The sequence below is a fragment of the Carassius auratus genome, chromosome 21, assembly GCF_003368295.1.
Source record: "Carassius auratus strain Wakin chromosome 21, ASM336829v1, whole genome shotgun sequence".
Lineage (NCBI taxonomy): Eukaryota > Metazoa > Chordata > Actinopteri > Cypriniformes > Cyprinidae > Carassius > Carassius auratus.
This window is the reverse complement of record NC_039263.1, coordinates 11,844,629-11,871,969: the sequence shown is the minus strand read 5'-3', so window position 1 is coordinate 11,871,969 and position 27,341 is coordinate 11,844,629. Positions and strand designations below refer to the sequence as shown.

At 38.1% G+C, this 27,341-nt stretch overlaps 2 protein-coding genes across 4 annotated transcripts; both read left to right on the top strand.

Annotated features, from left to right (window-relative positions):
• Positions 1 to 545: 545 nt before the first annotated feature.
• Positions 546 to 21,785, top strand: pacs1a (phosphofurin acidic cluster sorting protein 1a). Of its 3 annotated transcripts, none has more exons than XM_026195957.1 (24): positions 546 to 1,072; positions 6,150 to 6,237; positions 6,325 to 6,414; positions 6,574 to 6,699; positions 9,032 to 9,176; positions 9,332 to 9,423; positions 10,545 to 10,637; positions 11,126 to 11,185; positions 11,636 to 11,796; positions 12,125 to 12,218; positions 13,923 to 14,006; positions 14,121 to 14,233; positions 14,568 to 14,700; positions 17,359 to 17,463; positions 17,630 to 17,736; positions 17,853 to 18,007; positions 18,097 to 18,207; positions 18,335 to 18,449; positions 18,536 to 18,578; positions 18,831 to 18,873; positions 19,127 to 19,268; positions 19,399 to 19,628; positions 19,811 to 19,930; positions 20,677 to 21,785. In XM_026195957.1, exons 1-24 carry the CDS (start codon positions 918 to 920, stop codon positions 20,793 to 20,795), a joined length of 2,724 nt encoding a protein of 907 aa, XP_026051742.1. In that variant the 5' UTR covers positions 546 to 917; the 3' UTR covers positions 20,796 to 21,785. The 3 variants fall into 3 exon arrangements, with proteins under 3 accessions (XP_026051742.1, XP_026051743.1, XP_026051744.1); XM_026195958.1 differs by having other exon boundaries at positions 918 to 1,072; positions 10,545 to 10,628; XM_026195959.1 differs by lacking the exons at positions 6,150 to 6,237; positions 6,325 to 6,414; positions 6,574 to 6,699 and having other exon boundaries at positions 955 to 1,072.
• A 563-nt stretch (positions 21,786 to 22,348) lies between these two features.
• Positions 22,349 to 27,204, top strand: zgc:165604 (immunoglobulin domain-containing protein). Its single transcript, XM_026195956.1, has 6 exons — positions 22,349 to 22,860; positions 23,538 to 23,692; positions 24,868 to 25,066; positions 26,087 to 26,242; positions 26,329 to 26,451; positions 26,531 to 27,204. The coding sequence occupies exons 1-6, from the start codon at positions 22,797 to 22,799 to the stop codon at positions 26,728 to 26,730; spliced, it is 897 nt and encodes a 298-aa protein (XP_026051741.1). The 5' UTR covers positions 22,349 to 22,796; the 3' UTR covers positions 26,731 to 27,204.
• The last annotated feature ends 137 nt before the right edge of the window (positions 27,205 to 27,341 follow it).

Below are 27,341 nucleotides of genomic sequence, written 5' to 3'. Positions count from 1 at the left end.
GTGTTTTAGGAGCTGCCACTACCATAATAGATACAAGTGGGTTGCGTTAAAAAATACATAGAAAGAGAGCAACAGAGGGAGATAAATATAAACACGTGACTTAATATGTCGTTTCAAACTGTTTTAGTTGTAAGTCAGCAGACCAGCTTGACAACCAAAGGCGCTATTGGCCTTTGTTAATCCAAAATAAATAAATAAATATGATTCCACATATATTAATATCTACATAATGCAGTTGACAACTGCAGCAGCTGCTACTCCACGAGTGCAATCCCATTATAATCAACAATACTGTCTACAATAGTGCATGTAAACCTAATCTGAGGCCCACTGGGGGATGCAAAATGTCAAAATTAAAATAATTAGTAAATATTTTACATTAAAAAAATATATTAAATCTAACATAAATGTAACGTAATGTGCTCATAATTTTTTAGCTGCAGCTGCAACCTTAGCAAATCAAATGTTTTAATTCGTCGCATAATACAATATTATATTAAATATGTTTAAATAATTAAATACGTATACTGACTTTATTATTAGGGGACCTAGTGCTCTACTCTACAACCACATGCGACGCGTTCAGTCTCGCTGCATCGCGTCTCTTGTACGTGCGTCTTTAACGAGAGGCGTTGCTTTACTATATGTTTTTAAAATAGATATTTCCGCTTCCTGCTGTTGTTTTAAACGCTCAATTGTTCACAAGCTGCTCACAAGAAGCTAGAGCTGGACTGATAGAAGCAGCAGCAGCAGCAGCAACTGAGTGAAGTCTCGTGTGAATCCCCCGCCGAGCGGAGGCGGGAACGTTAAGAGGCTCGTGCCATGAGAGTGCCATCATCTGAACAGACTGCATGCGCGAGCATTGTCCAAACTGACCGATACCGCTCCGACAGCACATATCCCGAAACAAGCTAAGCATGTCGGAGCGAGGAGGACTTCAGCAGCGAGCGGGAGCTCCGTCTCCCCACTTGCAGCATGTCAGGACGGTCACGATTTCTTCGAGTCGCCCGGTTCAGATGAACCTGTTCGCGACATGGGAGATTGATAGCTCCTCTCCCAGCTGTGTGCCCAGGTATGCCCCTTCTTTATTTACTAGTAGACATGCGCTTTTTTACACAGCCGCCAATAGTGCTGCTTTGTACCAGAGTAAATAGTTAATCCAGATCACGCTGCACTGGAGATCACATGAAACAGTGGTTTCTTACTTTAGACCAGAGGTTTTCAACCTTTCCACACCCAGAGACTGTGCCAAGCCATTTGAACATTTAAATATGTTTTTGTTACTTGTACTTAACTTTTTTTTTTTTTTTTACGAAATTACGATTAAGAAATTTAATAGTGACTACTGTCTTTGTCAAATTCATAACTATTCATTAGATACTAGTATTTAGTTCAGTAGTACAATAAGGCTATATATAATTAGTCACTAGTAAGTTACTCATTACTTTTCTCCTCCACTAATATATTAGCCTGTTTATTTATAGTTGTATTAAGTTTACAGTTTAGTTTTAGTAACTTAATTCTTATGTTAGCTAGTTAGTACTTCATTTGAATCATATGCAAATATCACACACACACACACACACACACACACACACACACACACTCTCTCTCTCTCTCTCTCTCTCTCACTCTCTTAGGGGGATACTGTTTAAGACCCCGTTTTAGACAATTGAAACAAAGCTGATTTTTTATTTTTTTTTGCTTTATGTTCTTCCTTCTAGTAAATGGAGCAGTTCTCTAAAAACAACACATTCTATGTGGAATGGATCTGTTATTAAATCTGAAGAGTGAAAACATCATGCTAACTTGTTGCTTCAGTGAAAACTAGAGCAGAAAGACACTTTATTTTTAAACCGTGCATCTCCACTGTATATAATATGCACCGTAATATGGAGGCATGCTGTTTACTATTTAGCCTCATTACTTTCATGAAGGGATTGTGATGTAGAAATGTAGAGGAGGGGCTTTGGGATGCTTCATGCAAGGAGTAGAGGGGAAAATGGCCACAAAGCAAAGAGACTGACTGCAATAAGAGCGGCCAGCAGAGAAGAAAAGAGGCATAGAAGTGACAGCACTCAGAGTAAAGAGCATTACTCTTCTATGAAGACATTATTAATCTTGTCTCTTTCTTTGACACTGGCTCTCCTTTCAACTGCATCAGTAAGATTATTGCTGAATTTAAACCCTAAATTGATGTTGCAGCATATTGCCCCATTAGAATGTTGCGTAAGATCTCGGAAAGGTGAGATGTGTGTCCGGTTAGCCCCTCCTCTCCCAATTTCATTACCTATGTGCTCTAGAGTTACACTCTAATGCACAGGGACTGACTTGTAAGTGAGTTAGACCCAGTTCAATATAGATCACTTTGAAGAGACGAATGGGTTCAAGCTGCTATTATGTATTAATGCCTTTTTCTTGTTTAGCTTAGCATGAGATGTTGCTTTTAGGTTATGCAAGTGCATCTGTAGCTTAGAAATGAAAGCTGTTTGCAAGTCAAGATATCATATGAAGTCAGTATGTGTACATAAACTGAGCAACAACAACAAAGAAAAAAAGAAGAAATGTCCATTTTTGGGATACTGTATTTTAAAGATAATTAAGCTTTACATATCTGCATTAGACAGTGTTTAAGCTATGTTTTCTATGCTTGCTCAATGAACCATAAACAATTACTGCACATGCACCTTTGAACTGTCATTAAGACATTTATAGTTTATGGGGGAAGAAAAATTAATGTCATAGTTCCAATAACTTAGTTTCCAATAACCTTTCTGCTGACTCTGAAAACACCAGAATGAGGATGTCCATGGTTCCTGATCACCTGTGTGAACATGCCATAGTCCTGCATCAGGGAGGCATGAGAACGGCAGATGTGGCCATAATATAAGAGGCCTAGGACAGTGCTACAGAGAGACAGGAAGGACAGCTGATCGTCCTTGTAATGCCAGACTACATGTGACCATATGTACCCCAAGACGTGTTCAAGAAGTTGCAAGTGCCTTGGTGGAAGAGTGAAGTTGCAAGCTTCTCATAGCAAGAAATGGCAAATCTTTCTCAGTCCATTAAGATGAGATGCACTGTAGTACTTAAAGCAGCTGGAGGACACACCAAATACTGACTGCTACTTTGGATATTGATTCCTGCTCTGTTCGGTGACTCATTACTCCATTTCTGTTTGTCTAATGTTTGTGAATTTTGTTCCATTTATAATATGTCAGTTGTTGTGTCTTATTATGATTATATAAATCTTTACATGAAATAAGAAATTTTATAGAAAAAGCAGTTGAAAATGCGAGGGTTTTTTTTTCTCCTGAGTTTACAGTATGTACGTTATGAATGCACCAATGTATTTGCCAATTCCGATTGATCATTACATACATATATACATACACACTGTTTTGTATAGTCAATTAGTGAAATAAAATGTCAGATTGCATTCTCCCAATCAAAAGAGGGCAGAAAAACGTGTCATACTGCAACTCATACAGTACTGTTTATTAAGAAATTATCTCTTGTGTAGAATTTAGGGCTGTTGAAATGAAAGCAATCTCATTTTAAGCAACAACAACAAAAAAAAAAATAGTGCAGTAACGCAGGTTATTTTGACCCTATGAATCACCCGTAGTCTGTAATGTGGCCTAACCATTTAGTATGAAAGTTCAAACCATACACCATAAAAACTTGTATGTATATGTACAGTGCCTTTCTAAAGTATTAATTTTTTTCACATTTTGTTATGAAGCAGCCTCATGTTAAACTGCTTTAAAATTAATTTTTATTTCACGTCAATCTACAAACAGAATTGTCACAACTTCATAAATGTATATAAAAAAAAATGAAATAAATACATTGCATAAGTATTCTAAATATTGAGCTGAAGAACCTTAACAACCTCAAGTCTTTTTGGGAATGATGAGATAAGCTTTGCACATCAGCATGTGGCGATTATCTGCCATCTTTCTCCTAATCTCTTCACGTTTCATGCTTTGTCAGGTTGGATGAGGTCAGATGCACATTTTCAGGTTTCTCCAGAAATATCTGACTGGGTTCAGTCCCAGGCTGTGGCTGGGCCACTCATGGACATTCACAGATTTGTCTATTAGCTACTCTTGGTGTGTGTTTAGGGTCATTGTCCTGTTGGAAGATGAACCTTCTACCTGTCTGAGCTTCTGAATGCTCTGGATTGGGATTTTCATTCAGGCTATCTCAATATTTTGGTGCACTGAGCGTTCCTTCTACTCTGACGAGTCCCTCAGTCCCTGCCACTGAAAAACATCCCCACAGCATGAGGCTGCTACCAGCACACTTGACTTTTGGGATGCTACTCTGCAGGTGATGAGCAGAGTTGGTTTCCTTCAAACATGATGCTAGAAATTGAGGTTCATCAGACCAGAGAATCTTGTTTCTCAGAGTCTGAGGGTCCTTTAGGCGCTTTTTTGTAAATTCGAAGAGTGTTTTCACGTGTCTTCACTGAAGAGAGGATTAAGTTTTGCCACACCACTATAAAGCCCAGATTGGTGGAGTGTTGCAGTGATATTTGTCCTTCTGTAGATTTCTCCTATCTCCACATATGATCATGGAACTCAACCATCAGGTTCTTGGGAACCACTCTAACCAAAGCCCTTCTCCATCAGTTGCTCAGTTTGGCCAGGAGGCTAGCTCTTTTCTGAACTCTTCCTCCGATGTGTGTCTTGACACAAACCTGTTTCTGAGCTGTACAGGCAGTTCTTTTGACCTCAGTGCATATGCGGCTTTCCAAATCATGCCCCATTTAATTGAATTTGCCACAGGTTAACTTCACTAGAAGTGTAGTAACACCTATAAGCAATATGAATACTCCTGAGCTAAATTTAAACTATGCCAGATAAGGGTATGAATACTTACGCAATGGAATCATTTTAGTTGTTTATTTTTAATAAATTTGCAAAGATGTTAAAAAACTGTTTTTTGCTTTACTTAATATGGTGTATGGAGCGCAGATTGATGTTTGGAAAAAGTAATTTAAAGCAGTTTAACATAAGGTAGCAACATAAAATGTGAAAAAATGAAAAAAAAAAAGAATACTTTTGCAAGGCACTGTAAATGTATTAAATATATTGAACTAATACTTTAACTTCCACACACATACATGCAAACATGCATGTAAGTGTGTGGAATTTAAAGTATTAGTGCAATATATTTAATGTCACTTTTGTGTATTTGATTTATTAAACATTCATTACAGTGTTCCCGTCATTGTGTAAATCTACAACCCGTCACAGAAACTGAATGAGCTCAGTGCTTGTTTTGCTGTGTCACTCTGAGATTTATCCCCTAAATCTAATATCACCAATGCAGTGTTCTTGACTGCAGGCCAAAAACATCTCAACACTCCTTGTGGAAATGTGTCAGAGGACAAATCATTTTTTTGGGGACATTGCATTCTATGTCTGTTACCACTTCAAATGTGTTGTCTATGTGCAGTCGAGAGATACATAAAAAATGGTTTTCATTTCAGGATCCTTTGGTAGCTTTCTTTAGATTGGCTGGATATTGAAGCTCCAGTCATGTTTGTTTTCTATACATATATTTTATAGATGCATAGTTTAGTGCTAAAATGAACAATCTGCCATCATTTACTGGCACTCATGTCGATCCAAACACCAAAGATGCTAGTTTTCTGTGAAGTTTTTTTTCCATTTTTACCATTCATGATTTCAAACTCCAAAAAGGCTCACTTTTATTTTTTTTGAGTCAGACAGACAGAGGCACTATGGAAAAAGTACTGCATGTAAATTATTTAAAAATTCTCCTTTTGTGTTCCACAGCAAAACAACAACAGCATATGGGTTTGGAATGACATAGGGGCTATTAAATATCAATCCCTTGAAATATATGAGGCACATTTCAATTTGTAATTGTGTCTGACAATGACATTTATTAATAACCATCATGGCACTTCTCAATCACAGTATGAAAAGGTCGCAGTTGTTGTGTGGAATTTTAGGTGAAATGTCAGCCAAAATTGCATTTGTGATTTAAGGCCAAAATGTCAACCGTGTGAGGTAAACTTGATAAGCCGACTTGGGGACAGATTATTCATTCAGCAGCCATAGCAATTTGTCCTCAGAGCAACTTGAGCATCTCTCTCTTATTTTCTCTTGCAGACTTCTCAGTCTAACTCTTAAAAAATTAGTGATTTTGAAGGAGCTGGACCGAGATCTTACTTCGGTGGTCATTGCAGTTAAACTTCAGGTAAATTTGTTTTACTGCTTTGCATCACTCAAATATAAATCTGTTCATCTATGTTTAGGTTGCTAATGAGTGTAAATGTCTCTTCAGGGCTCAAAACGCATTTTGCGTTCAAATGAAATCATGCTGTCTTCAGCAGGCCTTACTGAGACTGATCTTCAGCTGACCTTCTCTCTTCAGGTTAACAGTGTTCGAGTGTCTTTTGCAATAGATTAGAACTAAATTGACATTTTCAGATTTAATATTATGATAAATCCCTAAGTGACTCTTCCCATAATGAATTGGGAATCGGTTAATGTTAAATTTTGCAGTCTTTTCTCCCTTCCGTTTTGTCTTCAGTACCCACACTTTTTGAAGAGAGATGCCAACAAGCTTCAGATTATGCTCCAGAGACGCAAGAGGTACAAGAATCGCACTATACTGGGATATAAGACCCTTGCCCTTGGGATGATAAATATGGCTGAGGTGAGGAACCGCAAAACCAACAAATATGGTTCAGCCACATTTTTGAGTGATTCTGGACAGCTTGTGTAAAATGAAACATTGAAAATGCTGCTGTAGGAGGTGGAATAGAGCTACTTTCTATGCTTCAGTCAGTTTTATATCACTTTAATGGAGCTAACAGTATTGAAACTTCTCACAGATGCACCAAAAATCCACAAGTCATTTTGTATCTGTAATTTAATGGCCAAATAAATGCCAAGACATTTGCATTTGTACTATGATTCAGTACATGACTAACTGTTGAAAGCACATACACGTCATGTTACATTATTATTGATTTTAGACCAAGAAGACAAAAATAAATCTCTAAAAGAAATTCTCTAAATTAACAAGAATCAAAATTTGAAGCACATACATGTCTGTTAGCACAAAAAGTGTTTTAGACTCTTTAAGCAGGTTTGACAATATATTGAATATATTTTGCTGCAAAAAAAAAATATATATATATAAAGGGGTAGTCCACTCACAAATGTGAAATCGGTCAACACCAAAGAAGATATTTTGAAGCATGTTGTTTTTTTGTCCATATAATGGAAGTCAGTGGAATGGAAGTCAACATTCTACAAAATATCTTCTTTTCTGTTTTATAGAAAAAAGAAATGCATACTTAAACGACATAGAATTACAATTACATTACAATTTGAATTAAATTGAATACATACATATATGGCATGACAAAAGACACATTTAAATAAGACTTAATAATAATAATGTGTATGAATCTGTAACAGAAGATTTATGTACATATTTGTGCATTCTTTTTGCATTATTGTTTATATGCAGCTGTATAGAAAATATGCATATGTATTTACATAGTACTTGAGAGAGAGGCAAAAATTATAGATAGAGAATGAATTACAGGCATGAATTACAGAACATAGGTCATTATTCCTGTGTTAGCTGTTTGGGCTGGACAGTACCTGTACCTGCACCTGTAAGTGATGATTATATGTTTTATATATATGTCTCCACTGTTAGTTGTAATAGTGTTAATCCAAACTTTGCTGAAGAAGTGTTAGCAAACTCTTGAGCAGCAACAACAGTACCATTTACTTATGTTTGTTCGCACTTGCCTTTTAAATCGACACGTACTGCACATGTCTAAATACTTAACACGTACTACGCACTGTATTGGGTGTCTGTTTACACAGAAACGATAACGGTGGCTTTTTCTTGCACGTGCACATTGAAAACCGTTTTCAAAAAAAGTTTCCAGTTTTTGGCTGAAAACGTTGCCGTTGAAACAGCTCCTCAGATGCCTCTCTGTGTGACGTGTCACAGACCCAGGCCCTCCCATGATTGTTGACTGACACAAGCATCTCACCTTAGCTGGCATCCGCCATTGATGTGGAGCAGGAATAGACAAGAATGGCTCCTAAGTGATTGAGGTGTTTTGTTGTTGAATGTAATTATGAACACAGCAGTTGTCATTTACTCCTGACATCTGAGCTGCTGAAGACCTCTGATCTACCTAAATGCAATTATGTTCACACAAATCATTCGTGATCCAGCCTCACCTACAGAAGAAGTGAGTATAAGGTTATTTTATGAATCTTTGCAAATTGCCTTTCCTAATAACATGCTAGTTAGCAAGTTCCATGGGTAAAGTAAACAATCTCATGAGAACGGCTTGTCACCCCATGGAAGAGAGCGGTGGGGTCAGTAGAGCTCATTAGCATTTAAAGGAACATGCACTAAAACAGGTTGCTGAAAACAGAGCTGATTTTGACAGGGTAAAATGGTGTTGTTTTCCACTACTATTGAGAAATGTATATATAAGTATATTATAGACCAGTTATTAGCAACAGGTGGCCCGCGGGACAAAACTGACTCACATACCCTTCTGGACACTGATACATAAATGTGGCTTTTTGTAAATTACTGTCCTACTACAGCATTTAACACAGAGTAACAGCTCACTACCAGTTACAAAAGATAATGTAACAGTCTGTCACAGGCAATCCTAGTTGCAATTTTCATCCATTAATTCCTTAAATTATCCTTTTACTATGTTCTGGCCCACCATCTAGTGGCAAACATTTTTTTGGCCCGATGCCAAACTTACTTGCCGACCCCTGTTAAAGACTTTTCACTAAGACCCTAAAGAATCATATCAACTTGGAAAATGGGTATCCGATGACTGGTTTAACATTAGGGTAGTAAATGATTACAGTATGTTTATTTTTGGGTTGTATATCCCTTTAAGCACCTTAAACTAATTCAGCATATGTGTTTTGTAATCAGTTTGTAAACTAAACCAGTTTACTTGATGGCTTCTGTTCTCCGGCCATAGGTGATGCAGCATCCTACCGAAGGTGCTCAGGTGTTGGGCTTGCACACGACGATGAAGGACACACCAGTGCCCGTTGCTGAGATCAGGGTCTATTCTCTCTCCAGTCAACCCATTGACCCAGAGGGACCAAAGGCCAAGCTATCTGGTGAGACTTGCACACTTTGATATATATTTCAGTTGAAACCAGCTAATGAGAAATAGCTGCCTTTTTTTTATTTTGAGAACACTTTTAGTAAGTTTTTTTTAGCAAGGCTTGCTCTGGTTTAATCCCTTGCATTGTTTCTGTTTTCTTCCTTTCAGATCGTTCACCAGACATCGATAATTACTCTGAGGAGGAAGAGGAAAGCTATTCGTCAGAGCAGGACGGCAGTGATGACCCTCTACAGGGGCAGGTAAGGCTTGTGAGATTGAAGTGATTGATTTTGATATTCAGCCATCTTGCCTATTTCCCGTTTAGTGAATTAGAATAGAGCACAAAGAATGAAGTCAGAACACTGAAGAAAGGCACTGCAAGCTTTTGTAAAGCAAAAATATAATCAGATAAGTGGTATAACATGATCTGTGATGTGAAAAGACACTCTGGGCAGTGATAGGAAAGAAATCTGAAGAAATACAGACAGCAAAAATGCCTGATTTGAATAGATTAGTTCACTCAAAACGCAAAAATTGTCATCACTTACAAGTCCTCATGCAGTTTCAGATTTGTTTGACTGTAGTCTTCCTTGGAACACAAAAAAAAAGAGGTGTTCTGAAGACTCTTTTCCATGTGACATCAAATATGTAGATTAGTTTTATTTCATAGGAACAGATTTATTGAAATGAAGCATTACAACACTTGCCAATGGATCCTCTGCAGGGAACGGGTGCCGTAAATAAGAGTTCAAACAGCTGATAAAAACTGCATAAACCACACATACTTAACATGAATCCAGTTCATCATCTTGTGGCGTGAAAAGCTGCATATTTGTAATTAACAAATCCTTCATTACATTTTTTTACATTTTTGATTTCATAAAGAAAGTCCACCATCAAGATCCACCATCGTATTTGTTTAAAACTAATTTGTCACTTGTAAACAGTGTTTGATCTGTGCATATTTCTCTCCTGAATCAGACAACTTTCTCTATGGAAAAACCAATATCATATATTTTATTTTAGCTGAAAGAAACTGTTTGAAATTAAAAAAGATTTTCCTTTCACAATACGTTACTTGATGTACTGGAGTTGTGTGGATTATTTGTGAATTATTGTGATGTTTTTATCAGCTGTTTGAACTCTGACGGCACCCATTCACTGCATCCCTTGGTGAGAAAGAGACATAATGTTAAACTATTTTTATTTTTTAAAGCCATATTGCCATACAATGCCTTGTAATATAGTGCCCAAGTCGTATGGATCACTTCAGTGGAGTTTTTTTTTTTTTTTTATCGCAAGAGACCTAGTCAATGTGAAATGTTATTTTACTCCAGTAAGGTTTTTGAGGATTTAATCATGGTTTGTCATTTTTGGGCAGTACCTCTATGATGACGAGGATGAGCTGAGGAAAAAGAAACCTCGCCGTAAACTCCCCTCCACAGCCTCCATCACCAGAGCCAATGTAAGTGACGTAAGTGATCCGTCCAGGACTGGAAAACAGACCTCAGAGAACCAGAGCAGCTTTCTCTGTCCCTCCATGTTAACTCAGGCTTTGTCAGGAAGCCAACCAACTGCATATTTCTCCCTGGGGCCACTGATGTTCTTTACATGTAGCTGCGGTTGCAATAGGAACTGCTGTATTTTTTGCAGTCATATGGAAACTCTAGGGATGGGACTTCTGAGCACATGAACATGTTATCTGCTTCCTCCTCTCAGATGCCTTCACAAGTCTGCTTTGTTTTCCTGTGTGCTCTGTCTTCTAGCTGACAAGCCTCTAGTCCCTTCTCCAGCACTCTGTGTTTGTTGTGACAGCGTTTTTTTTTTCCGCTCTCTGCTCACTGCTATTTTTGTTCCCTGCTGTTATTCAGCCAGATACACTGTTAATTTGTGTCTGTTTGCTATTGTTGCATATGACTCCCCCGTTTTCTGTCTAACAAGGTGTTTGTGTTTTAAATCTAGCAACCCAACATCAAACAGAAGCTTATGGCTTTGGTGAAATGGTTCAAAGTGTCTGATGAGGTAATTGCATCCTGTCTGTTATTTAGTGTAATTTAGTGTAATTCAACCACAGAAGTCTTTTCCCTTCCATTCTCACTAATTTGTCTTTAAGGATTGTTTTTGGTCACTTTGGACATTACATATAAGATTCATTATTTAAATTTAATAGCTAATTACCAGTACGTGGCTGATATTAAAAGTCTCTAGTAATTTATCCAAATAATTTGTTAATTTGTAAATTTTCTTAAACTTTGTGTTATTAGTGTTTGTAAGGATTTGACATTAAGTGAGCATCATATGATGAGAAAGGTAATCTAAATACAAAAATAGGGAAAAAGAGCATAGACTCTAAACCTTCTGTGTCAATGTATCAATGAAAAATTCTCTAAACTAACATTGGCCATTTAATGATATTGTACAAGTACATTGTTCATATCTATCAGTATTTGACGGGTAATATTTTGCATGCAGGTGGGGTTTGGTTTGGATCATGTGTCCCAAGAGCAGATCCGAGATGTGGAAGAGGATCTGGATGAGCTCTATGACAGTCTTGAGATGTACAACCCCAGTGACAGCGGCCCAGACATGGAAGAAACGGACAGTATTATCAGCACACCCAAACCCAAACTCCGGTATTGCATTCCCTAGCTAATATTTATTCTTATGGCCACCCACTTTCAGATATCGATTTAGTCATTTGCTCTGCAGTACACAGATGTTATTAAATAATTTAGGAGGCAGCCAGTAAATGTAGTGTTGTTGTTTCTGTTGCAAAAGATTCTGGAATATATTGTATAATAGGGAATATGTACAAGCAACATATTTCACTCTCAAATGCAGAAATAAACTGACATAAAAAGCTTTTTTAGTCACACTGAGTGGGCAAGCTGCCTACACCTAATTTCTTTTCTTATTCTGACCCTGGCTTTGTGTGTGTGTGTGTGTGTGTGTGTGCTGTAGGCCGTTTTTTGAAGGCATGTCACAGTCCAGCTCTCAGACTGAGTTTGGTAGCTTGAATAGCAGGTGCAGCCACAGCAAAGACAAGCTGAGTCCTGTAAGTGTCATTCAGAGAAGAGACCTTATTTCAACATTGCAATTTAGCTTTACATTGCTTTGCCTTATTGCTGCTGCTTTTAAAGGGATATGAAAATTACATCATGATTTACTCGCCCTCCAGCCACCCCGAGTTTAAATGACTTTCTTCTTTCAGGCAAATGCAATCAGAGTTATACTAAAAAATGTCCTGGCTCTTCCAAGCATTTTAATGGCAGTAAATTGTGGTCGAGATTTTGAAGCAAAATAAAGTGTGTTCATCCATCATAAAAAGTGCTCCACACAGGTTTGGGGGGTTAGTAAAGGCCTTCTGAAGTGAAGTGTTGCATTTGTGTAAGAATAATATCCATATTTAAAACTTTATAAACCATAAGAGAGCAAAACAAAACAAGAGGAGACTGGTTGGTTTTCCTTTGCTGTAAACAAAACTTGGTTCTTGGGAGACATATTTTCAACAGAGCTTTCTGGGGGGTGTTGAAATGAATGCATCGTGATGCGGACGTGGACGATTCTGCATCGATGCTGTAAATACCATAATCGATTATAGCCTACAGACGTCATTCGCATAAGCATTTGTCACGCTAGTTTGAAATGGTGGAGGGAGACAAAAAACCAAAACCAAAAATGCAGCCACTATATTTAAATATTATATTCTGAGCTTGGTTTTATGAAAAAAAAGAAGAAAGAAAGAAAGAAGAAAGAAAGACCCATTACTATTATTGTCTGTAAACTTTCCGATATTTAAAGCACACTCCAACCAAGTACTCTTTGTTCATCAAATGAAATAGTTTTTTACTTTTATTATTTACTTGTATGTTTTAAAGCTATATTTAGATGGTTAAATTCTTTAATTTAAATTGTTTTATTGTTCATTTGCCATTTTAAAAAGTAGCCTGCGTATATCATTTAATAAAAATGCAAAAAATTAATTGTATATAAAATGAATATGAAAATGTAGCCATGTTTTGTAATATAAAAAATTGAGGATGAGACACATTGTGATATTTAATCGAATCATTGACATGATGATCATACATCAGACTTTGCTCAGGCATTTCAGAACAACCCAAATGACATTTCAGATGCTGTGCAATGAGATCACTCCTCTGGTAGGTCAAGTAATCCTGTCCCAACGTGCAAAGTCGCATGACTTTTTTGATGCTTAAGGTGGAATTTATTTGGTACTACGTTTCTATCGTAGTTTAAACACGTTTTTCTTATTAAATAAAAAGTTGATCCTACTCAATTGTGTGCATAAGTTTGTGGACATTTTTAGATTTTTTACGCATCTTGGCATTTCCATCCAGTGTTTTTATTATTTTTTTATTTATTTAAATGCATATAAAAAATAGATGGAAGGAAACATAGCTATTGAAAGCTAGAGGTTACAGTTTATAAAGGTTTAAATATAGATATTTGTCTTACACAAATGCACCGCTCCACTTCAGAAGGCCTTTATTAACCACACGGAGCATTGTGGAGCACTTGTAATGATGGATGGATTCACTTTTTTGGGCTTCAAAATCTCGACCCCCATCCACTGCCATTATAAATCTTGGAAGACTGTATTCTGAAAGAAGAAAGTAGGATGGCTTATGGGTGAGTAAATCATGGGGTAGTTTTAATTTCTGGGTGTACCATCCCTTAAAGGCCACTCATTTATTTTTATTTCTCCATCTTTCCCCATCCCCTCTTTCTTCTGAAGAGGGCCGAGCAGACTGTATCTGGTAAAATCCAGCGTTCCCCCAGTGCACACATGGAGGATACTTTCTCAGAGATGGACACGTTGGTGAGACTGATTGCTTGTCTTTATCTGCCCCTTTCTCAGTCAGTAGTAAAACCTGTAAAACTGTATCCTCTGTCAGCTCATGAACTAGTATTTATTGAGAAGTTAATGCTATAGGAACTCAATGAAGTGGAAGTGATCGCCGATGGGACCCCTAGCATCACTTTATCATTGCCAGAAAGGCCCCGGACTCCACAGAGGAGCAATAGCACTAGCATGCCATCTCCCAGGTTGGTGTTTCACATAAAATCTGTATTTAAAGATGTTTGTGTGCATATTTTTGTGTGCATATTTCTTCTGCTAAACACAAAACAAGATATTTTCAATATTTCAATTGTAATTATTTTATGTACAGTTCTGGAATGATATAAAATTATTCATGCCATGATATTTTGGTCAAATCGCCCACTCCAAATCTATTCTATCCACAAATATATACAGTTCTTTTTCTTTTACTGAGATCTGCTACAGTTCCTGAAAATAGGATTGTTGCTTGCTTTTTTTAGACTCCATGAAATGGAGTGTGTAGCAAATAAATAAAAGCAGCTGTGCAATTCTCCCCAGACTGGATGGCAGTCATACCCCCAAACAGAGGCGAGGGACCCCTATGAAAGAGAGACAGCTGTCCAAACCGCTCAGTGAACGCACAAACAGCTCGGACAGTGAGAGATCACCCGAGCTCAGCCTCACCCCTCAGGTAACAACCTCCACACAGAAACACACACGCACACACACACAGAGCGAGCTAGCACTTAGCCAAGAACAGCTGCCTCACTCCTAAGTTGATCTGACTGAAGCTCAGCAGAATCGATAAACCCCCAAGGGCTATTTGCTCAGGAAATTGTGTGTTTGTGTCTGTGTGAGAGGGAAAAGCAGAGAATATGGTGATTCATTTGGGCCATGCGTGAGGATTAGCAAGCAGGAGGAGTGGGTGTGATGCTTGAGGAAGGAGAGAGAGAGAGAGAGAGAGAGAGTGGGCGATAATTCTTCTTATGTAACTCTGTACTAGGTCTGGCATGGTTCAACACCTGGCTCATGTAGCGGTTCACTTTTGTGCAGAGGTGTCTAAACATACTCTAAGGGCCATCGAGATGAAGTGTCATTTTTAATCCTCCTCGCAGTTTATTAAAAATCTGCTACATTTCACAAACATATTTTTGTTGCGCACCATTGCTGCTGCTCTTTATCATATTTGTGAGAAAATGTTCGGTTCCTGAGACTGAAATAGCCGCTTCCGAGTCATCTGGAATACGAGAGCCCTTAAAGGTGAAGTGTATATTTTTTCACAAGTAAAGTACTTTCTTTCATCTCAGTTTAATGTGCAAAGAAGACTGTAAGCGGGCTATTCGTTAATTAAAATCCTTAATATTGGAGCTTCAACATGTCAACTTATAATTCAGCCAATGGACAACTGTCTGTTTGACAGAACAATGAAAGACAGGCTTTTGGGAGTGTTTTTGTTTGGACATAATTATTTGTGCAATTTTGTTTGCCGCCACTAGTGGTGCAGAAATGATTAGTCAACAGGGTGACATTTAAACTTGAATAGATAATCTATAGTTAAAAGAAATTGTAAAAAGAAACTTTTAAAGGAAATCTGTTGTCCAAGAATTTATTTAATCAAAAATACACTAAAACCTTGTGAGATATTATATAGCCGTTTTCTGTTAAAATATTCAAGTAGCCATTTTCTACTTGAATATATTTTAGAATTTAATTTACTGCTGTGATGCAAAGCTGAATTTTCCGCATCATTACTCCAGTCTCCTGTGTCACATGATCCTTTACAAATTGTTCTAATTTGTTGATATGGTGCTTAGGAAACATTTCTTATCTATTTTAAAAATGTTTGTGCTGCTTTATATTTTTGTGAATACTTTTTTCTGAATATCTTGATGAATAGAAATACAGATTTATTTATTAATTTGCTGATGACCACATATATTTGATTTTTTTTTTTTTTTTTTTCTATTTTCTATGTAGTTAAGGTCAGGTAAGTTTTCTGGTCAATTAAGAACAGGGATACCATGGTCCTTAAACCAGGTACTGGAAGCTTTGCCACTTGTGTTTTGTTCTTGAGGTGCCAAGTCCTGTTGAAAAATGAAATCTGCATGTCCATAAAGTTTATTTAGCAGCAGGAAGCATGAAGTGCTCTAAAACTTCCTGGTATATGGCTGCGTTGACCTGGGACCTCAGAAAACACAGTGGACCAACACCAGCAGATGACATGGCACCCCAAACCATCACTGACTGTTGAAACTTTACACTGAATCTCAAGCAAAGTGGATTGTAAGCCTCTCCTCTCTTCCTCCAGACTCTGGGACCCTGATTTCCAAAGGAAATGCGAAATGTACAATCATCAGAGATCATAACTTTGGACCACTCAGCAGCAGTCCAGTCCTTTTTGTCTTTAGACGCTGTCTGTTGATCAAGAGTGGCTTGACACAAGGAATGCAAGAGCTGAAACCGATGTCTTGCATACGTCTGTGTGTAGGGATTCTTGAAGCACTGACACCAGCTGCAGTCCACTCTTTTTGAATCTCCCCCACATTTCTGAATGGGTTTTGTTTCACAACAAAACCCATCATGTGGTTATCCCTATTGCATGTACAGTTTTTTTTCTACCACATCTTTTCCTTCCCTTCGCCTCTCTATTAATGTGCTTGGACACAGAGCTTTGTGAACAGCCAGCCTCTTTTGCAATCACCCTTTGTGTCTTGCCCTCCTTGTGCAAGGTGTCAATGGTCGTCTTTTGGACAACTGTCAAGTCAGCAGTCTTCCCCATGATTGTGTAGCCTACAGAACTAGACTGAGAGACCATTTAAAGGCCTTGCAGGTGTTTTGAGTTAATAAGCTGATTAGAGTGTGGCACCATGTGTCTTCAATATTGAACCATTTCACAATATTCTAATTTTCCTTAGTTGTCAGTTATAATCATCAAAATTAAATGAAAAAAAACATTTGAAATATATCAGACTGTGTTTAATGAATAAATTTGATATACAAGTTTCACTTTTTGAATGGAATTAGTGAAATAAATCCACTTTTTGATGATATTCTGATTATATGAGGCAAACATCTCATGATTAATACCAGCATTTAATTTCTCTAAAACAAAACATAAAATATGCCTTGCAAGGACGAATCACTTGAATGAATGAATCAGTGATTATTTTGGATTCATGAACTGTTCAAACACAAATTCTTAAAAAAAGCTACACTTCTGTGAAGTTAGGTCAAATTCCTAACGCCGGAAATTATACACTGCACCTTAAAGTTTAATTCTTAAAATGCTTAACTGAGAAAATGAAGGTGAACAAGATGCTTTCAGTAATGTTTTTTTTTTTATCTGTAGATGCCTAGGAAGATAGTGTACGACCAGCTCAACCAGATCTTGCTGTCTGACAGCACTCTTCCTGACAGCCTTATCCTGGTCAATGGCAGCGACTGGCAAGGAAACGTAAATACCAGTCCATTTCACTTCCTGTGTGCCTGTCTGTCTGAACATAGCCATTCTTGTGTTCAATGAATAACTGCTTTAATTTGACGTTGAACATCTGTGTTGTGTCAGTATCTTAGCGCATCCATTCTGAATTAGAGTAATGACTCTGTGTGTGTTTCTGCAGTATGTGGCTGAGCTGCTGCAGGCCCAGAAGCTGCCGGTGGTCTGCACCTGCTCTGGATCAGAAATCCAGGCCGTCCTTTCCGCCCTGCTCACACGCATACAGAAATTGTAATTGTAACTGTGGTGGAATCAGTGAAATGACATGAATCAGATCTCATGAGGTTAAATTGTGTCTGCACTGCATTGACATTCACCTTTTCAGTGTTCCTTCTTAATTCTCACAGCTGCAACTGTAACTCCATCATGCCCAAACCGGTGAAAGTGGTGGCGGTTGGAAATCAGAGCTACTTAGGAGCCGTCTTGAGATTCTACGTCTCTCAGCTCGCCAACAAGATGTCTGACTGGCTCAGCCACATGAAGTTCCTTGTGGTGCCGATAGGTGCGTATAATAAATAACACAATGATTCTGCACACAAAATGACAAAAGCTTTCCGAAAAGCAGGAAGTATCATGTGAGCGTCTCCACAGGCTCTCACCCCGTGGCCAAACACCTGGGTTCTCTGGACAATCGCTACGGTTCTTTCTTCCTGGACAGCTCATGGCGAGAGTTTTTCAGCCGCCCAGAGCCTCCTCAGACTGGTAAGTAATGCATTTGTTTAACCCTCTACAGTTATTTCAAGTGTCAGCTCGTTGTGGATATGCAGCATTTCTCTTTCCTGTGCCTGTAGAGATGTTTTGTATTGCCTTTGTTCTTGTATCTCTACAGCTTCTTCTGCTGACTTTGTGGATGTGGCCGGACGAATTCTGCAATACATCAACGGATCTACAGTTACTCATCAGCTTCCCATTGCTGAGGCCATGATGACCTGCAAACACAAGACGTGAGTGAGATGGTTTCTACCATCCTATCATTTCATATGTTTTTGATTTGATATTTTCTATATTTTTTTTTATTTTACCCTTGTAGACAAGATGATGATTCCTACCAAAATTTTGTTCCATTTGTGGGTGTGAGTACATTTTGTTACACTACTGTTCTATAGTTTGCAAATGTATTAAGATTTTTAAAAGCATTTAATTTTAAATAGAAATCCTTTGTAACTTTATAAACAACTTTACTGTTACTATTGATCAATTTAATGCAAATAAAAAAGAATGAACCCAGAATGTATACTGAAATGTATATTGCAACATACTCCACAATCACAGCTTAATTTCCAATATTGGATAGATTGGCATTAATATTTTTTTTCTTACAACAGGTGGTGAAGGTGGGATTGGTAGAGCCAAGCCCAGGATCTTCAGGTTTGTCATTTGATTTGTTTCACCAGAAATATTGTATTACAATTAAGGATGGGAACAGAACCAGACAATGCCACAATGTGTAGTTTGTTTTCTGAACAAGTGACTCTTCTGAGCCAGTGCATTTTCATGAATCAAAAACATACAGTGGAACCAATGTAGTCGGATTCCCAAATTGTTAAACAAGACATTTTCATCATTTTGCAGTGAAATTTCCTCTTAGGTTTTTTCCAAATATTTAATTGACTCATTGTAGGTGGAGATTGTGAGGAGGGTTTGCCTTTGAGTTTGGCAGTTCCTTCAACGTCTCCAACGGCGCATGGCTCTCCCATGGGGATGATGAAAGATTCTGCAACGCCTCCTCCATCACCATCACTGAGCGGACTGGCTGCACTAGGGTTTGTGAACAATATTGTACAGAAATCTGCACCGCTCTGCTGTTTCTCACATTGCTTTAGCTTACAGTTGTTATCTCTTTGAAAATGCTTGCTTGGAAAAAAATCTCGTCGAACTGATTCTGTTATCTAGGAGCCCCAGCATGTCTCATGGTATGGATGCCATTGGGCTGCAGGTGGATTACTGGGTGTCACCAGGGGCCGAGAAGCGCAAAGATGGCGAGCGGAGAGACACAGGCAAGATCACTTTGAAGTGTGCGTTCAGGTCCTTGCAGGTTAGCCGACTGCCCGGCTCCTTTGAGTTTCAGACTGGCTGTAACACCATGTCCATGACTGTGGTGACCAAGGAGAAGAACAAGAAAGGTGAGATGGTCTACTAGATTTATAGATGCAGTGTTTTCTAGCCCTGTAAGTTCATTTGACATTTTCTTGCTGAAGCTGAGCCTTTGTTTATTTTATTTTATTTTTAGCTCTCACTGCAGTGCTACTATTGTTGTTGCTCTTCATATTTATATACTAACTATATTTTCTCACATTGTCTTCAGTCCCAACCATCTTCCTGGGGAAGAAACCGAAAGAGAGAGACACAGAGTCGAAGAGTCAGGTCATTGAAGGCATCACAAGACTCATCTGCTCTGCCAAGAATCAACAAACCAGTCTAAGAGGTACTTCTCAACAGATGTTCTCTTTGTTTCTCTGTTTTATGTGATGAAAAAGGAATTTGTCCCAAGATGACAACCAAATATTCCAAATTTGGGGTATTAAATTAAATTTAAAGGGATAGTATGCCCCAAGATGAAAAATCTTTCATTTCTCACCTTTGTTTATCTTCGGAATAAACATTAAGGTATCTGATGAAGTCCGAGAGCTTTCTGACTTTGAATAGAAAGCAACAGAGCTACAATGTTCAAGGTCCAGAAAGGTAGAATAGTCCATGTGATTTCAGTAATTTAACTGTAACTCCATGAAGCTACAAGAGACTTCAGCGTGCGTTCCCGAGAGTACCGTGCATGTGTGTGATGCTGCTGACGCAGGATATTGCATTTCTAATGTAAAACCTGGATGCACTGCACCTTGTTTACAAGCAGAGGAATGCACATATATGCACTGAGGTACTGTCGTGAATGGCAAAGGAGTTGAATGAAGACTTGTTTTCTTTTTGCACATGGACTTTTTTTAACAATGTTTCTGGTCCTTGAGCGTGGTTATTTGTGTTGCTGTCTATGCAAGGTCAGAAACCTCTCGGATTTCATCAACAGTATCTTAATTTGTGTTCCAAAGGGTTTGGAATTCAAAGTCATAATAACCACACCTTTTGTTTGAAATTTGTCCAAATTTACCTTCAAGTTATATTTGGAGTGTCGCAGTCGTTTGGACCCTGTCTGTGACTCATGAAGTGAACATGTTTCAGTGTCTGTAGATGGAATGGAGTGGAATGATGTGAAGTTCTTCCAGCTGGCGTCTCAGTGGCCCACTCATGTGAAGTACTTCCCTGTGGGGCTGTTCGGCTACAACAAATCATCCTCCTAGTGACCTCTGGGGCAAGAAAAAAAAAAACATGGTAAAGTTTCCCAACCCTGCTTGCGGAATAGGCCAGATATTGTTCTTGATGTGGCCATGCTAACTGTACGCAACATACTTGAGCCGAAGTGCGAGATGTTGAATTTCTCATCTGTAATTGGTGGGATTATCTGATCGTATTTTTGGCCTTTAAAGGGCCTGAGCAGACAAATGACTTGAGGATAAATAATGTTGGTTGAGAATATTACTTATATTAATCTTTTCTACCAGTGTTTTGTCTGCTGTGCGATTCATGACGCAATAATATCCCAATATTGTATTGAGTTTATATTTAAATGGTACTTGATATTAGTGATTTTAAGTCTTTTGTTGTACAACTTCAATGTATGAATAGTGTTACTTCACATGACTGAATCCGACATCCAAAGCTTCTCAAAGAAAATCTTTTTGTCTATGTATAAAATATTCTTCTGTCCACTTGTATAGAAAATATATTTCCTTAAGTGATTTTAACTCTATGTGTGTAGTATTCGAAGCATGTACTGTATGTATATGTGCTTAAATCAGGGTTTGTCTAAGCTGCTATGGACACCTTATCCATTCCACTGTGGTTCTGAGATCTCTTTGCCGCTATTAATTTATTAATCTGCCATGACTAAAAGTAATCACTGGTCTCTACCTCCCTAATGCCTTCCATAAAGATGATTATCGGAGATGACTAATAATAAAGGTATATGTCACACTATAGTTTATTTTGTACCTTCCAAGTGACCTAAGACAATGTCTGGAAATCATGGTACCATTACTGCCTTTCTAAATCTGTTGTTAGTTTGCATGATGCAGTAAATTGATCAATGTGATTGCAGTAAACGTATTTATTTTGATAACACTCTACATGTGAAAAGTCAGTATTGTATATTTTGGTCTATAAAGCACTAGTGTGATAGTTTGAAATTTACATTAAATGTAAAATAAGTAATAAATCAATTGTAATTGTGATCTCCGTTTTAGTTTACTTTTTGTGTGTCGAAATGTTTGAATGCTGATAATGTTTACATTTGTTGCATTATTATCAGTTTCCAAAAGTTTTTTTTTTTTTATATTCACTATTTATAGCTACCTTTTTTTTTATGTTTTGCTACTTTGAAGGTAGTTTTATTTAGCAAGTATGCATGTGATAGTAAAGACACTTTCACGGGGAAGTCGTGGCCTAATGGTTAGAGGGTTTGACTCCCAATCGAAGGGTTGTGAGTTCTAGTCTCGGGCCGGACGGAATTGTGGGTGGGGGTAGTGCATGAACAGTTCTCTCTCCACCTTCAATACCACGACTTAGGTGCCCTTGAGCAAGGCATCAAACCCCCAACTGCTCCCCGGGCGCCGCAGCATAAATGGCTGCCCACTGCTCCGGGTGTGTGCTCACAGTGTGTGTGTGTGTTCACTGCTCTGTGTGTGTGCATTTCGGATGGGTTAAATGCAGAGCACAAATTCTGAGTATGGGTCACCATACTTGGCTGAATGTCACTTCACTTTTAAGCATTATAATATTTTATCATATTCTAATGATTTCTGAAGGATTATGTGACACTGAAGACTAGAGTAATGCCTACTGAAAATATTCGCAATATCCATTACTTTAGAATAATATTTCACTATGTTTACTGTATTTTTAAAGTGACTTTCAAAAAGATTTTTAACGATCACAGATTTTGAATGCTAGTGTATAAATCTACCCTCATATTTTAGGTGGGTTCCTCCCCAAGGGGTCAGCACATTTGTGGGTCTGTGCCATAAAGTTTACAAGCCCTGATTCAGCAGATGCTTACTTATTTAACACTACAGGGACAGGTGTACTATTCACTGTGTGTGTTATGGAGAAACAGTGAGAGCGAGGGTGGGAGATAAAGGGAGAGAGAACGAGAACTGCCCCCCTTTAATGCCCAATAACCCAGATATGCCTGTCCAGTATGAGCCAGTGAGTTTTGAAGGGGAAACACACAGATCCTCTCAGTGATGGGCTGTACAGGATGGAGGCTCCTCTGGCTGGCCTGCGCGGCGTCCACTCTTCTTCAATATGGTGCGTGTTGATTTCTTTCTTAGTGTTAGGCTGTTATGTATATGTTGGGGGAAAAAGAAAAGAAAACATGACTTGGGCAGAAGAACATTTACACAACTACAGAAAACTCCTACTTGGTAACTCGCAGAACGCTAATTTTCAGCTCTGCACATTTCAAAACCAGGGTTAACATACTCTCTAACATACCATAACAATGTTGTCTTTTTACATGCGAAATGTTTAAATGAGGTAAAACCAGTGTGCAACAAAGATCGCAAAGGTCATCTGAGCTTTTTTGTACTATGCGTTTTAAGTGTAACGTTACAATAATTGAAATATTTGTAATTTGGGTCAGTTTTTATTTTTTTTTAGAGGAAGAAATGAACACCATTGTTCGCTCTGTTGGTGTATTTGTCCTTGCCAAGGCTGTCAGCTGTAATTAAGGCTTTAGAGTCACTGTGCTTTCCCACACACAATGGCCTGGGGGTGGAAGGATAGTGGGGGTGGGACTCATCGTTACAGTAATGAGGCAGCCATTGAGATGGAAGGAGAGAGCTCGAGAGCTACACAACAGAACTGTGGAATAAATGGGCCTGCAAGTGATGTGTCATCGCCAATTGTTTGAAATAAGAAAAATGGCCACAATTCAAGTGCAAACGTGCATTATCCCGCTTGAGTGTTTCCCCTACCCCATCCAGGTGCAGTCCGTGTGACCGTGAGGGAGTCTGGTGTGGAGGTTGTGCAGGGAGATTCGGTCACGCTGTCCTGTTCATTCTTCACCATGATGCCCTTGTACAGACTCAGCATCATCTGGACTCTGACCCCGCTCTCAGACCCCGACTCCCCCATACAGGTCAGTCTACTGATCTATCCATTCATTTGACTAAAACTTTCATAGAATGAATGGATTTAAATGTGACATGGATCAACTAGGACAACTCAAGGCCTATTCACACCAAGAATGATAACTATTACCTTAACTATGACCAAGATTGAAAAGTCGAGTCCATAATTATAATGATAATAACACAGGGGAACAATATTGAAGGAATCGCTTTCAGTATTTTTTTTTTTTCTTCACCTGATGAACAATCAAAACATTGACAGCCAATCAAAATCCATCAAACTTTCAAGTGTGGAACCTGAGGCCAGGACACACCAAGCCGATGGTTCAACGTTTGAAAATACGACTGATCTCCATTACGCTTTAATTCATTAAAAAATCTTTAATATATGTTAATACCCTTTACTGGACCTTCTGATCACACTGCAAACAAAGAAATAAAAAAATTTTTTGGTCATGCTTTAAAGTTAAATATTAAACATTCTGAAATCAAGATACATTACTACATTTACTCCAGAAGCAACATTTCACTGACTGATATATGTTCTTGTTTTAAGCATAAAGTCACTTAATAATGCCCTTTTTTTTCATGACTCTTGATTTGAGTATGTTTAGATATTGGAAAACAAAAATACTCAGGAAGATATATATATATATATATATATATATATTTATTTCAATGTCCTCAACATTACATTTCATGACTAGGAATGTATTTACTTTAATGAAGTGACTATGAATTTAAGACTCTTCAGCTAAGGCCTTAAACTATGGATGGGTGACTGAAGCATTTTTAAGAACCACAGAAACCCTGAAAAAGATAACTTGAACGATGGAAACCAAACCGTTTCACTTCACATTGACAATAGGAAACAAAACTGCTTGGTTACCAACATTCTTCAAAATATCATTGCTTTCCTGCAGAAAAAAAGTCATACAGGTTTAGAATGACATGTGTGGAGTAAAAAAACTTAAATGTAATTTAAAATACTTTAAAACCTGTTGGTCTGGATGATAAAGTTATTGTTATTATTTCATTCTTGGTGTAAATAGACTTAAGTTAGACACAATATTAAATCCCAGATGAAAATAAAGCTGTGAGGGTTAGGATGCATCTCAGGGGGTTAAACATCAAAAATACTGTACGAGTATGATCTTAATGACTGGTATCTGTCGTTGTGCAGGTGATCGTGTATGATAACGGACAGGTGATTGAAAGCCCTTCATTCACGGGCAGGGTTGGGTTTATAGGAACGCCCTGGAGCGCGGGCATCATTCTGAACTACACGCGTGTCTCTGACGCTGGAGTCTATCGCTGTGTGGTCAGCAACCCACCTGAGACTGGAGACCCGGGCATAGGAGAGCTCAGCCTCACTGTTTTGGGTATCATATACACTGCATCATAATAGTCATATTAATAGCTATTTCACAGATAGCTAAGCAATTTCAAACGGTCAAACAATCAAACCAACAACCCAACGGCAAGTGTGATGTGGTTTTTATATAACAGTTCAAACTGAGTAACTTACATTTGAGACACAGTCTTGCAAGTTAAAGGGTTAGTTCGCCCAAAAAGGAAAATTATGTCAATAATTTCGAACAATAGATGCGAACCATTGCAAATGATTCAGTTCAATTTGGTGAACTGGTTCAACGGTTCACTAAGAAAAAATGGTTAAATCGAATGATTCGTTCGCGAACCGGATATCACTACACTTGAATGCGCTCATAACAGACCCGGAAGAGAAGACAATGCTGAATAAAGTAGTAATTTTTGTTGTTTTTGGACCAAAATGTATTTTCAATGCTTCAACAAATTTCTAAAATATCTTAAACTGTGTTCCAAAGATGAACTGAGGTCTTACGGGTTTGGAACGACATGAGGGTGAACTATTAATGACATAATTTTCATTCTTGGGTGAACTAACCCTTTAAACCAGTCTGATGTCGCTCTGTCAACGAAAATAGGTCCAAACAAAGACAACTGCAGTGGCGCTATATATATCTATATCACACATACACAAATATTAACCTAAAAATGAAAAAAAAAAAGAAGATAAAATGCTGTATTGGAAGCTAACTGAATATCCAATTACTAAATTCTAAAAAGATAAATATGCATATTAAAAACAAACAAAAAACTAAAAGTGACAAAGATAAACAACTCAATTATTAAAACTAAAAGCTAATTTGAAAAATTCATAAAAACTATTAAAAAAAGTAAATAACAGTGAACCATACTGTCTTTCAACCACATTTACTCCAGTGTTTAGGCAGTATATTATAATTTTTTTCATTCATCCAGACATGATTAATTCAAGATCCTGCTGCTATACTTCAAATAATATGTTTAACTCTTTCTCCTTGTATGACTTTTCTGTGTGTGTGCGTGTGTTTGTGCAGCACCTCCGTCTCTTCCTGTGTGTCTATGGGAAGGGGACACCGAAGTTGGAGGCAATGTGCGCCTGTCCTGTGTTGTGGCAGAGGGCTTTCCTACTCCACAGGTGATCTGGGAGAAGCTAGAACCCGATAAGATGACACTGCCAGTGAACATGGATGGTAAAAAAAAAAAAAAAGCTTTATTACAAATGTACAAAACACAACAGGCATGCAGAAACAATTTTTCATACCTGTATCGGTCGCAGGTGACACGACGGGCTCGGTGCACATTGTCAATGTATCTGCGCAGACCTCTGGCCTCTACCGCTGCTCTGTGACCAACCCACTGGGAACCCAGCACTGCTACATTAACCTGTCTGTCTACACACGTGAGTCTCTCTGTACTGCAGATTTGAAATGACATGGGAGTGTGTAGATGACAGATTTCTCTTTTCTGTGAATGTGCAGCTCCGGATAATTCTCCCGGCATCCTGCAGGGAGTGCTGTTGAGTCTCTCCATGGCCCTGCTCCTGCTGGCTCTGATGGTGCTGGTGCTGTGGCTCCACCGTTCGGCACAGGAGAGCAAATGGAGGAACAGCCACGAGGAAGATGAGTGCTATAATGAGATCAAATACACACCCTCTCTCATTAAACGCTCTTTTGTTTGAGACAAGGACGGGAAGTGATCATCTGGATCATCTCTGCACTAATCTATGGTGAAAGCCAGTTTGTTTCAGGCTACATAAAGCACACGTTTATACATTTTCTGATAAAGAATCCTTTGTGGTCCAGTGCTTTTTAAGTGCGTTTTAAGGTTTTTGCTTAAATGCATTAAAGTTACCCAAAGACTACAGCCACTATTGTAAACACACGATAATTGATAGCCTGCCACAAATGCTATAAAATCCATTTGAATTGTATTTAACCCAGAATATAAAGATAGGGGCTTCTAAAGCACAAGCTGCGTTGAGTTTGGTCTTTTGGTAGATATGTTTATGCTTTGTAGAGGGTCATATTGGACATTGATTTCATTCCTTATTTCATACATGGCATAAAGTTGATTGTAACTGCATTTGCTTTGGAATTAAATTCCAATTTAACTACAATAAAAATGTGGATCACCACAGGCATTTTTTGTTTGACAAAGTTCATTTGAGAGTTAATTTGAAACTTTTAGCATACTTTCATTTTGTTAATATATCTCTATCTATATATATCTCTATCTATATATATCTCTATCTATATATATCTCTATCTATATATATCTCTATCTATATAT

Bases quoted from the DNA above. Each gene is read 5' to 3' on its own strand.
- pacs1a (XM_026195957.1), top strand. From the start codon at position 918: ATGTCGGAGCGAGGAGGACTTCAGCAGCGAGCGGGAGCTCCGTCTCCC. The intron at 14,701-17,358 runs GTAACAACCTCC...TTTTATCTGTAG, and splicing joins AGCTCAGCCTCACCCCTCAG to ATGCCTAGGAAGATAGTGTA. The intron at 19,931-20,676 runs GTACTTCTCAAC...AACATGTTTCAG, and splicing joins TCAACAAACCAGTCTAAGAG to TGTCTGTAGATGGAATGGAG.
- zgc:165604 (XM_026195956.1), top strand. From the start codon at position 22,797: ATGGGCTGTACAGGATGGAGGCTCCTCTGGCTGGCCTGCGCGGCGTCC. The intron at 22,861-23,537 runs GTGCGTGTTGAT...TACCCCATCCAG, and splicing joins GTCCACTCTTCTTCAATATG to GTGCAGTCCGTGTGACCGTG. The intron at 26,243-26,328 runs GTAAAAAAAAAA...TATCGGTCGCAG, and splicing joins ACTGCCAGTGAACATGGATG to GTGACACGACGGGCTCGGTG.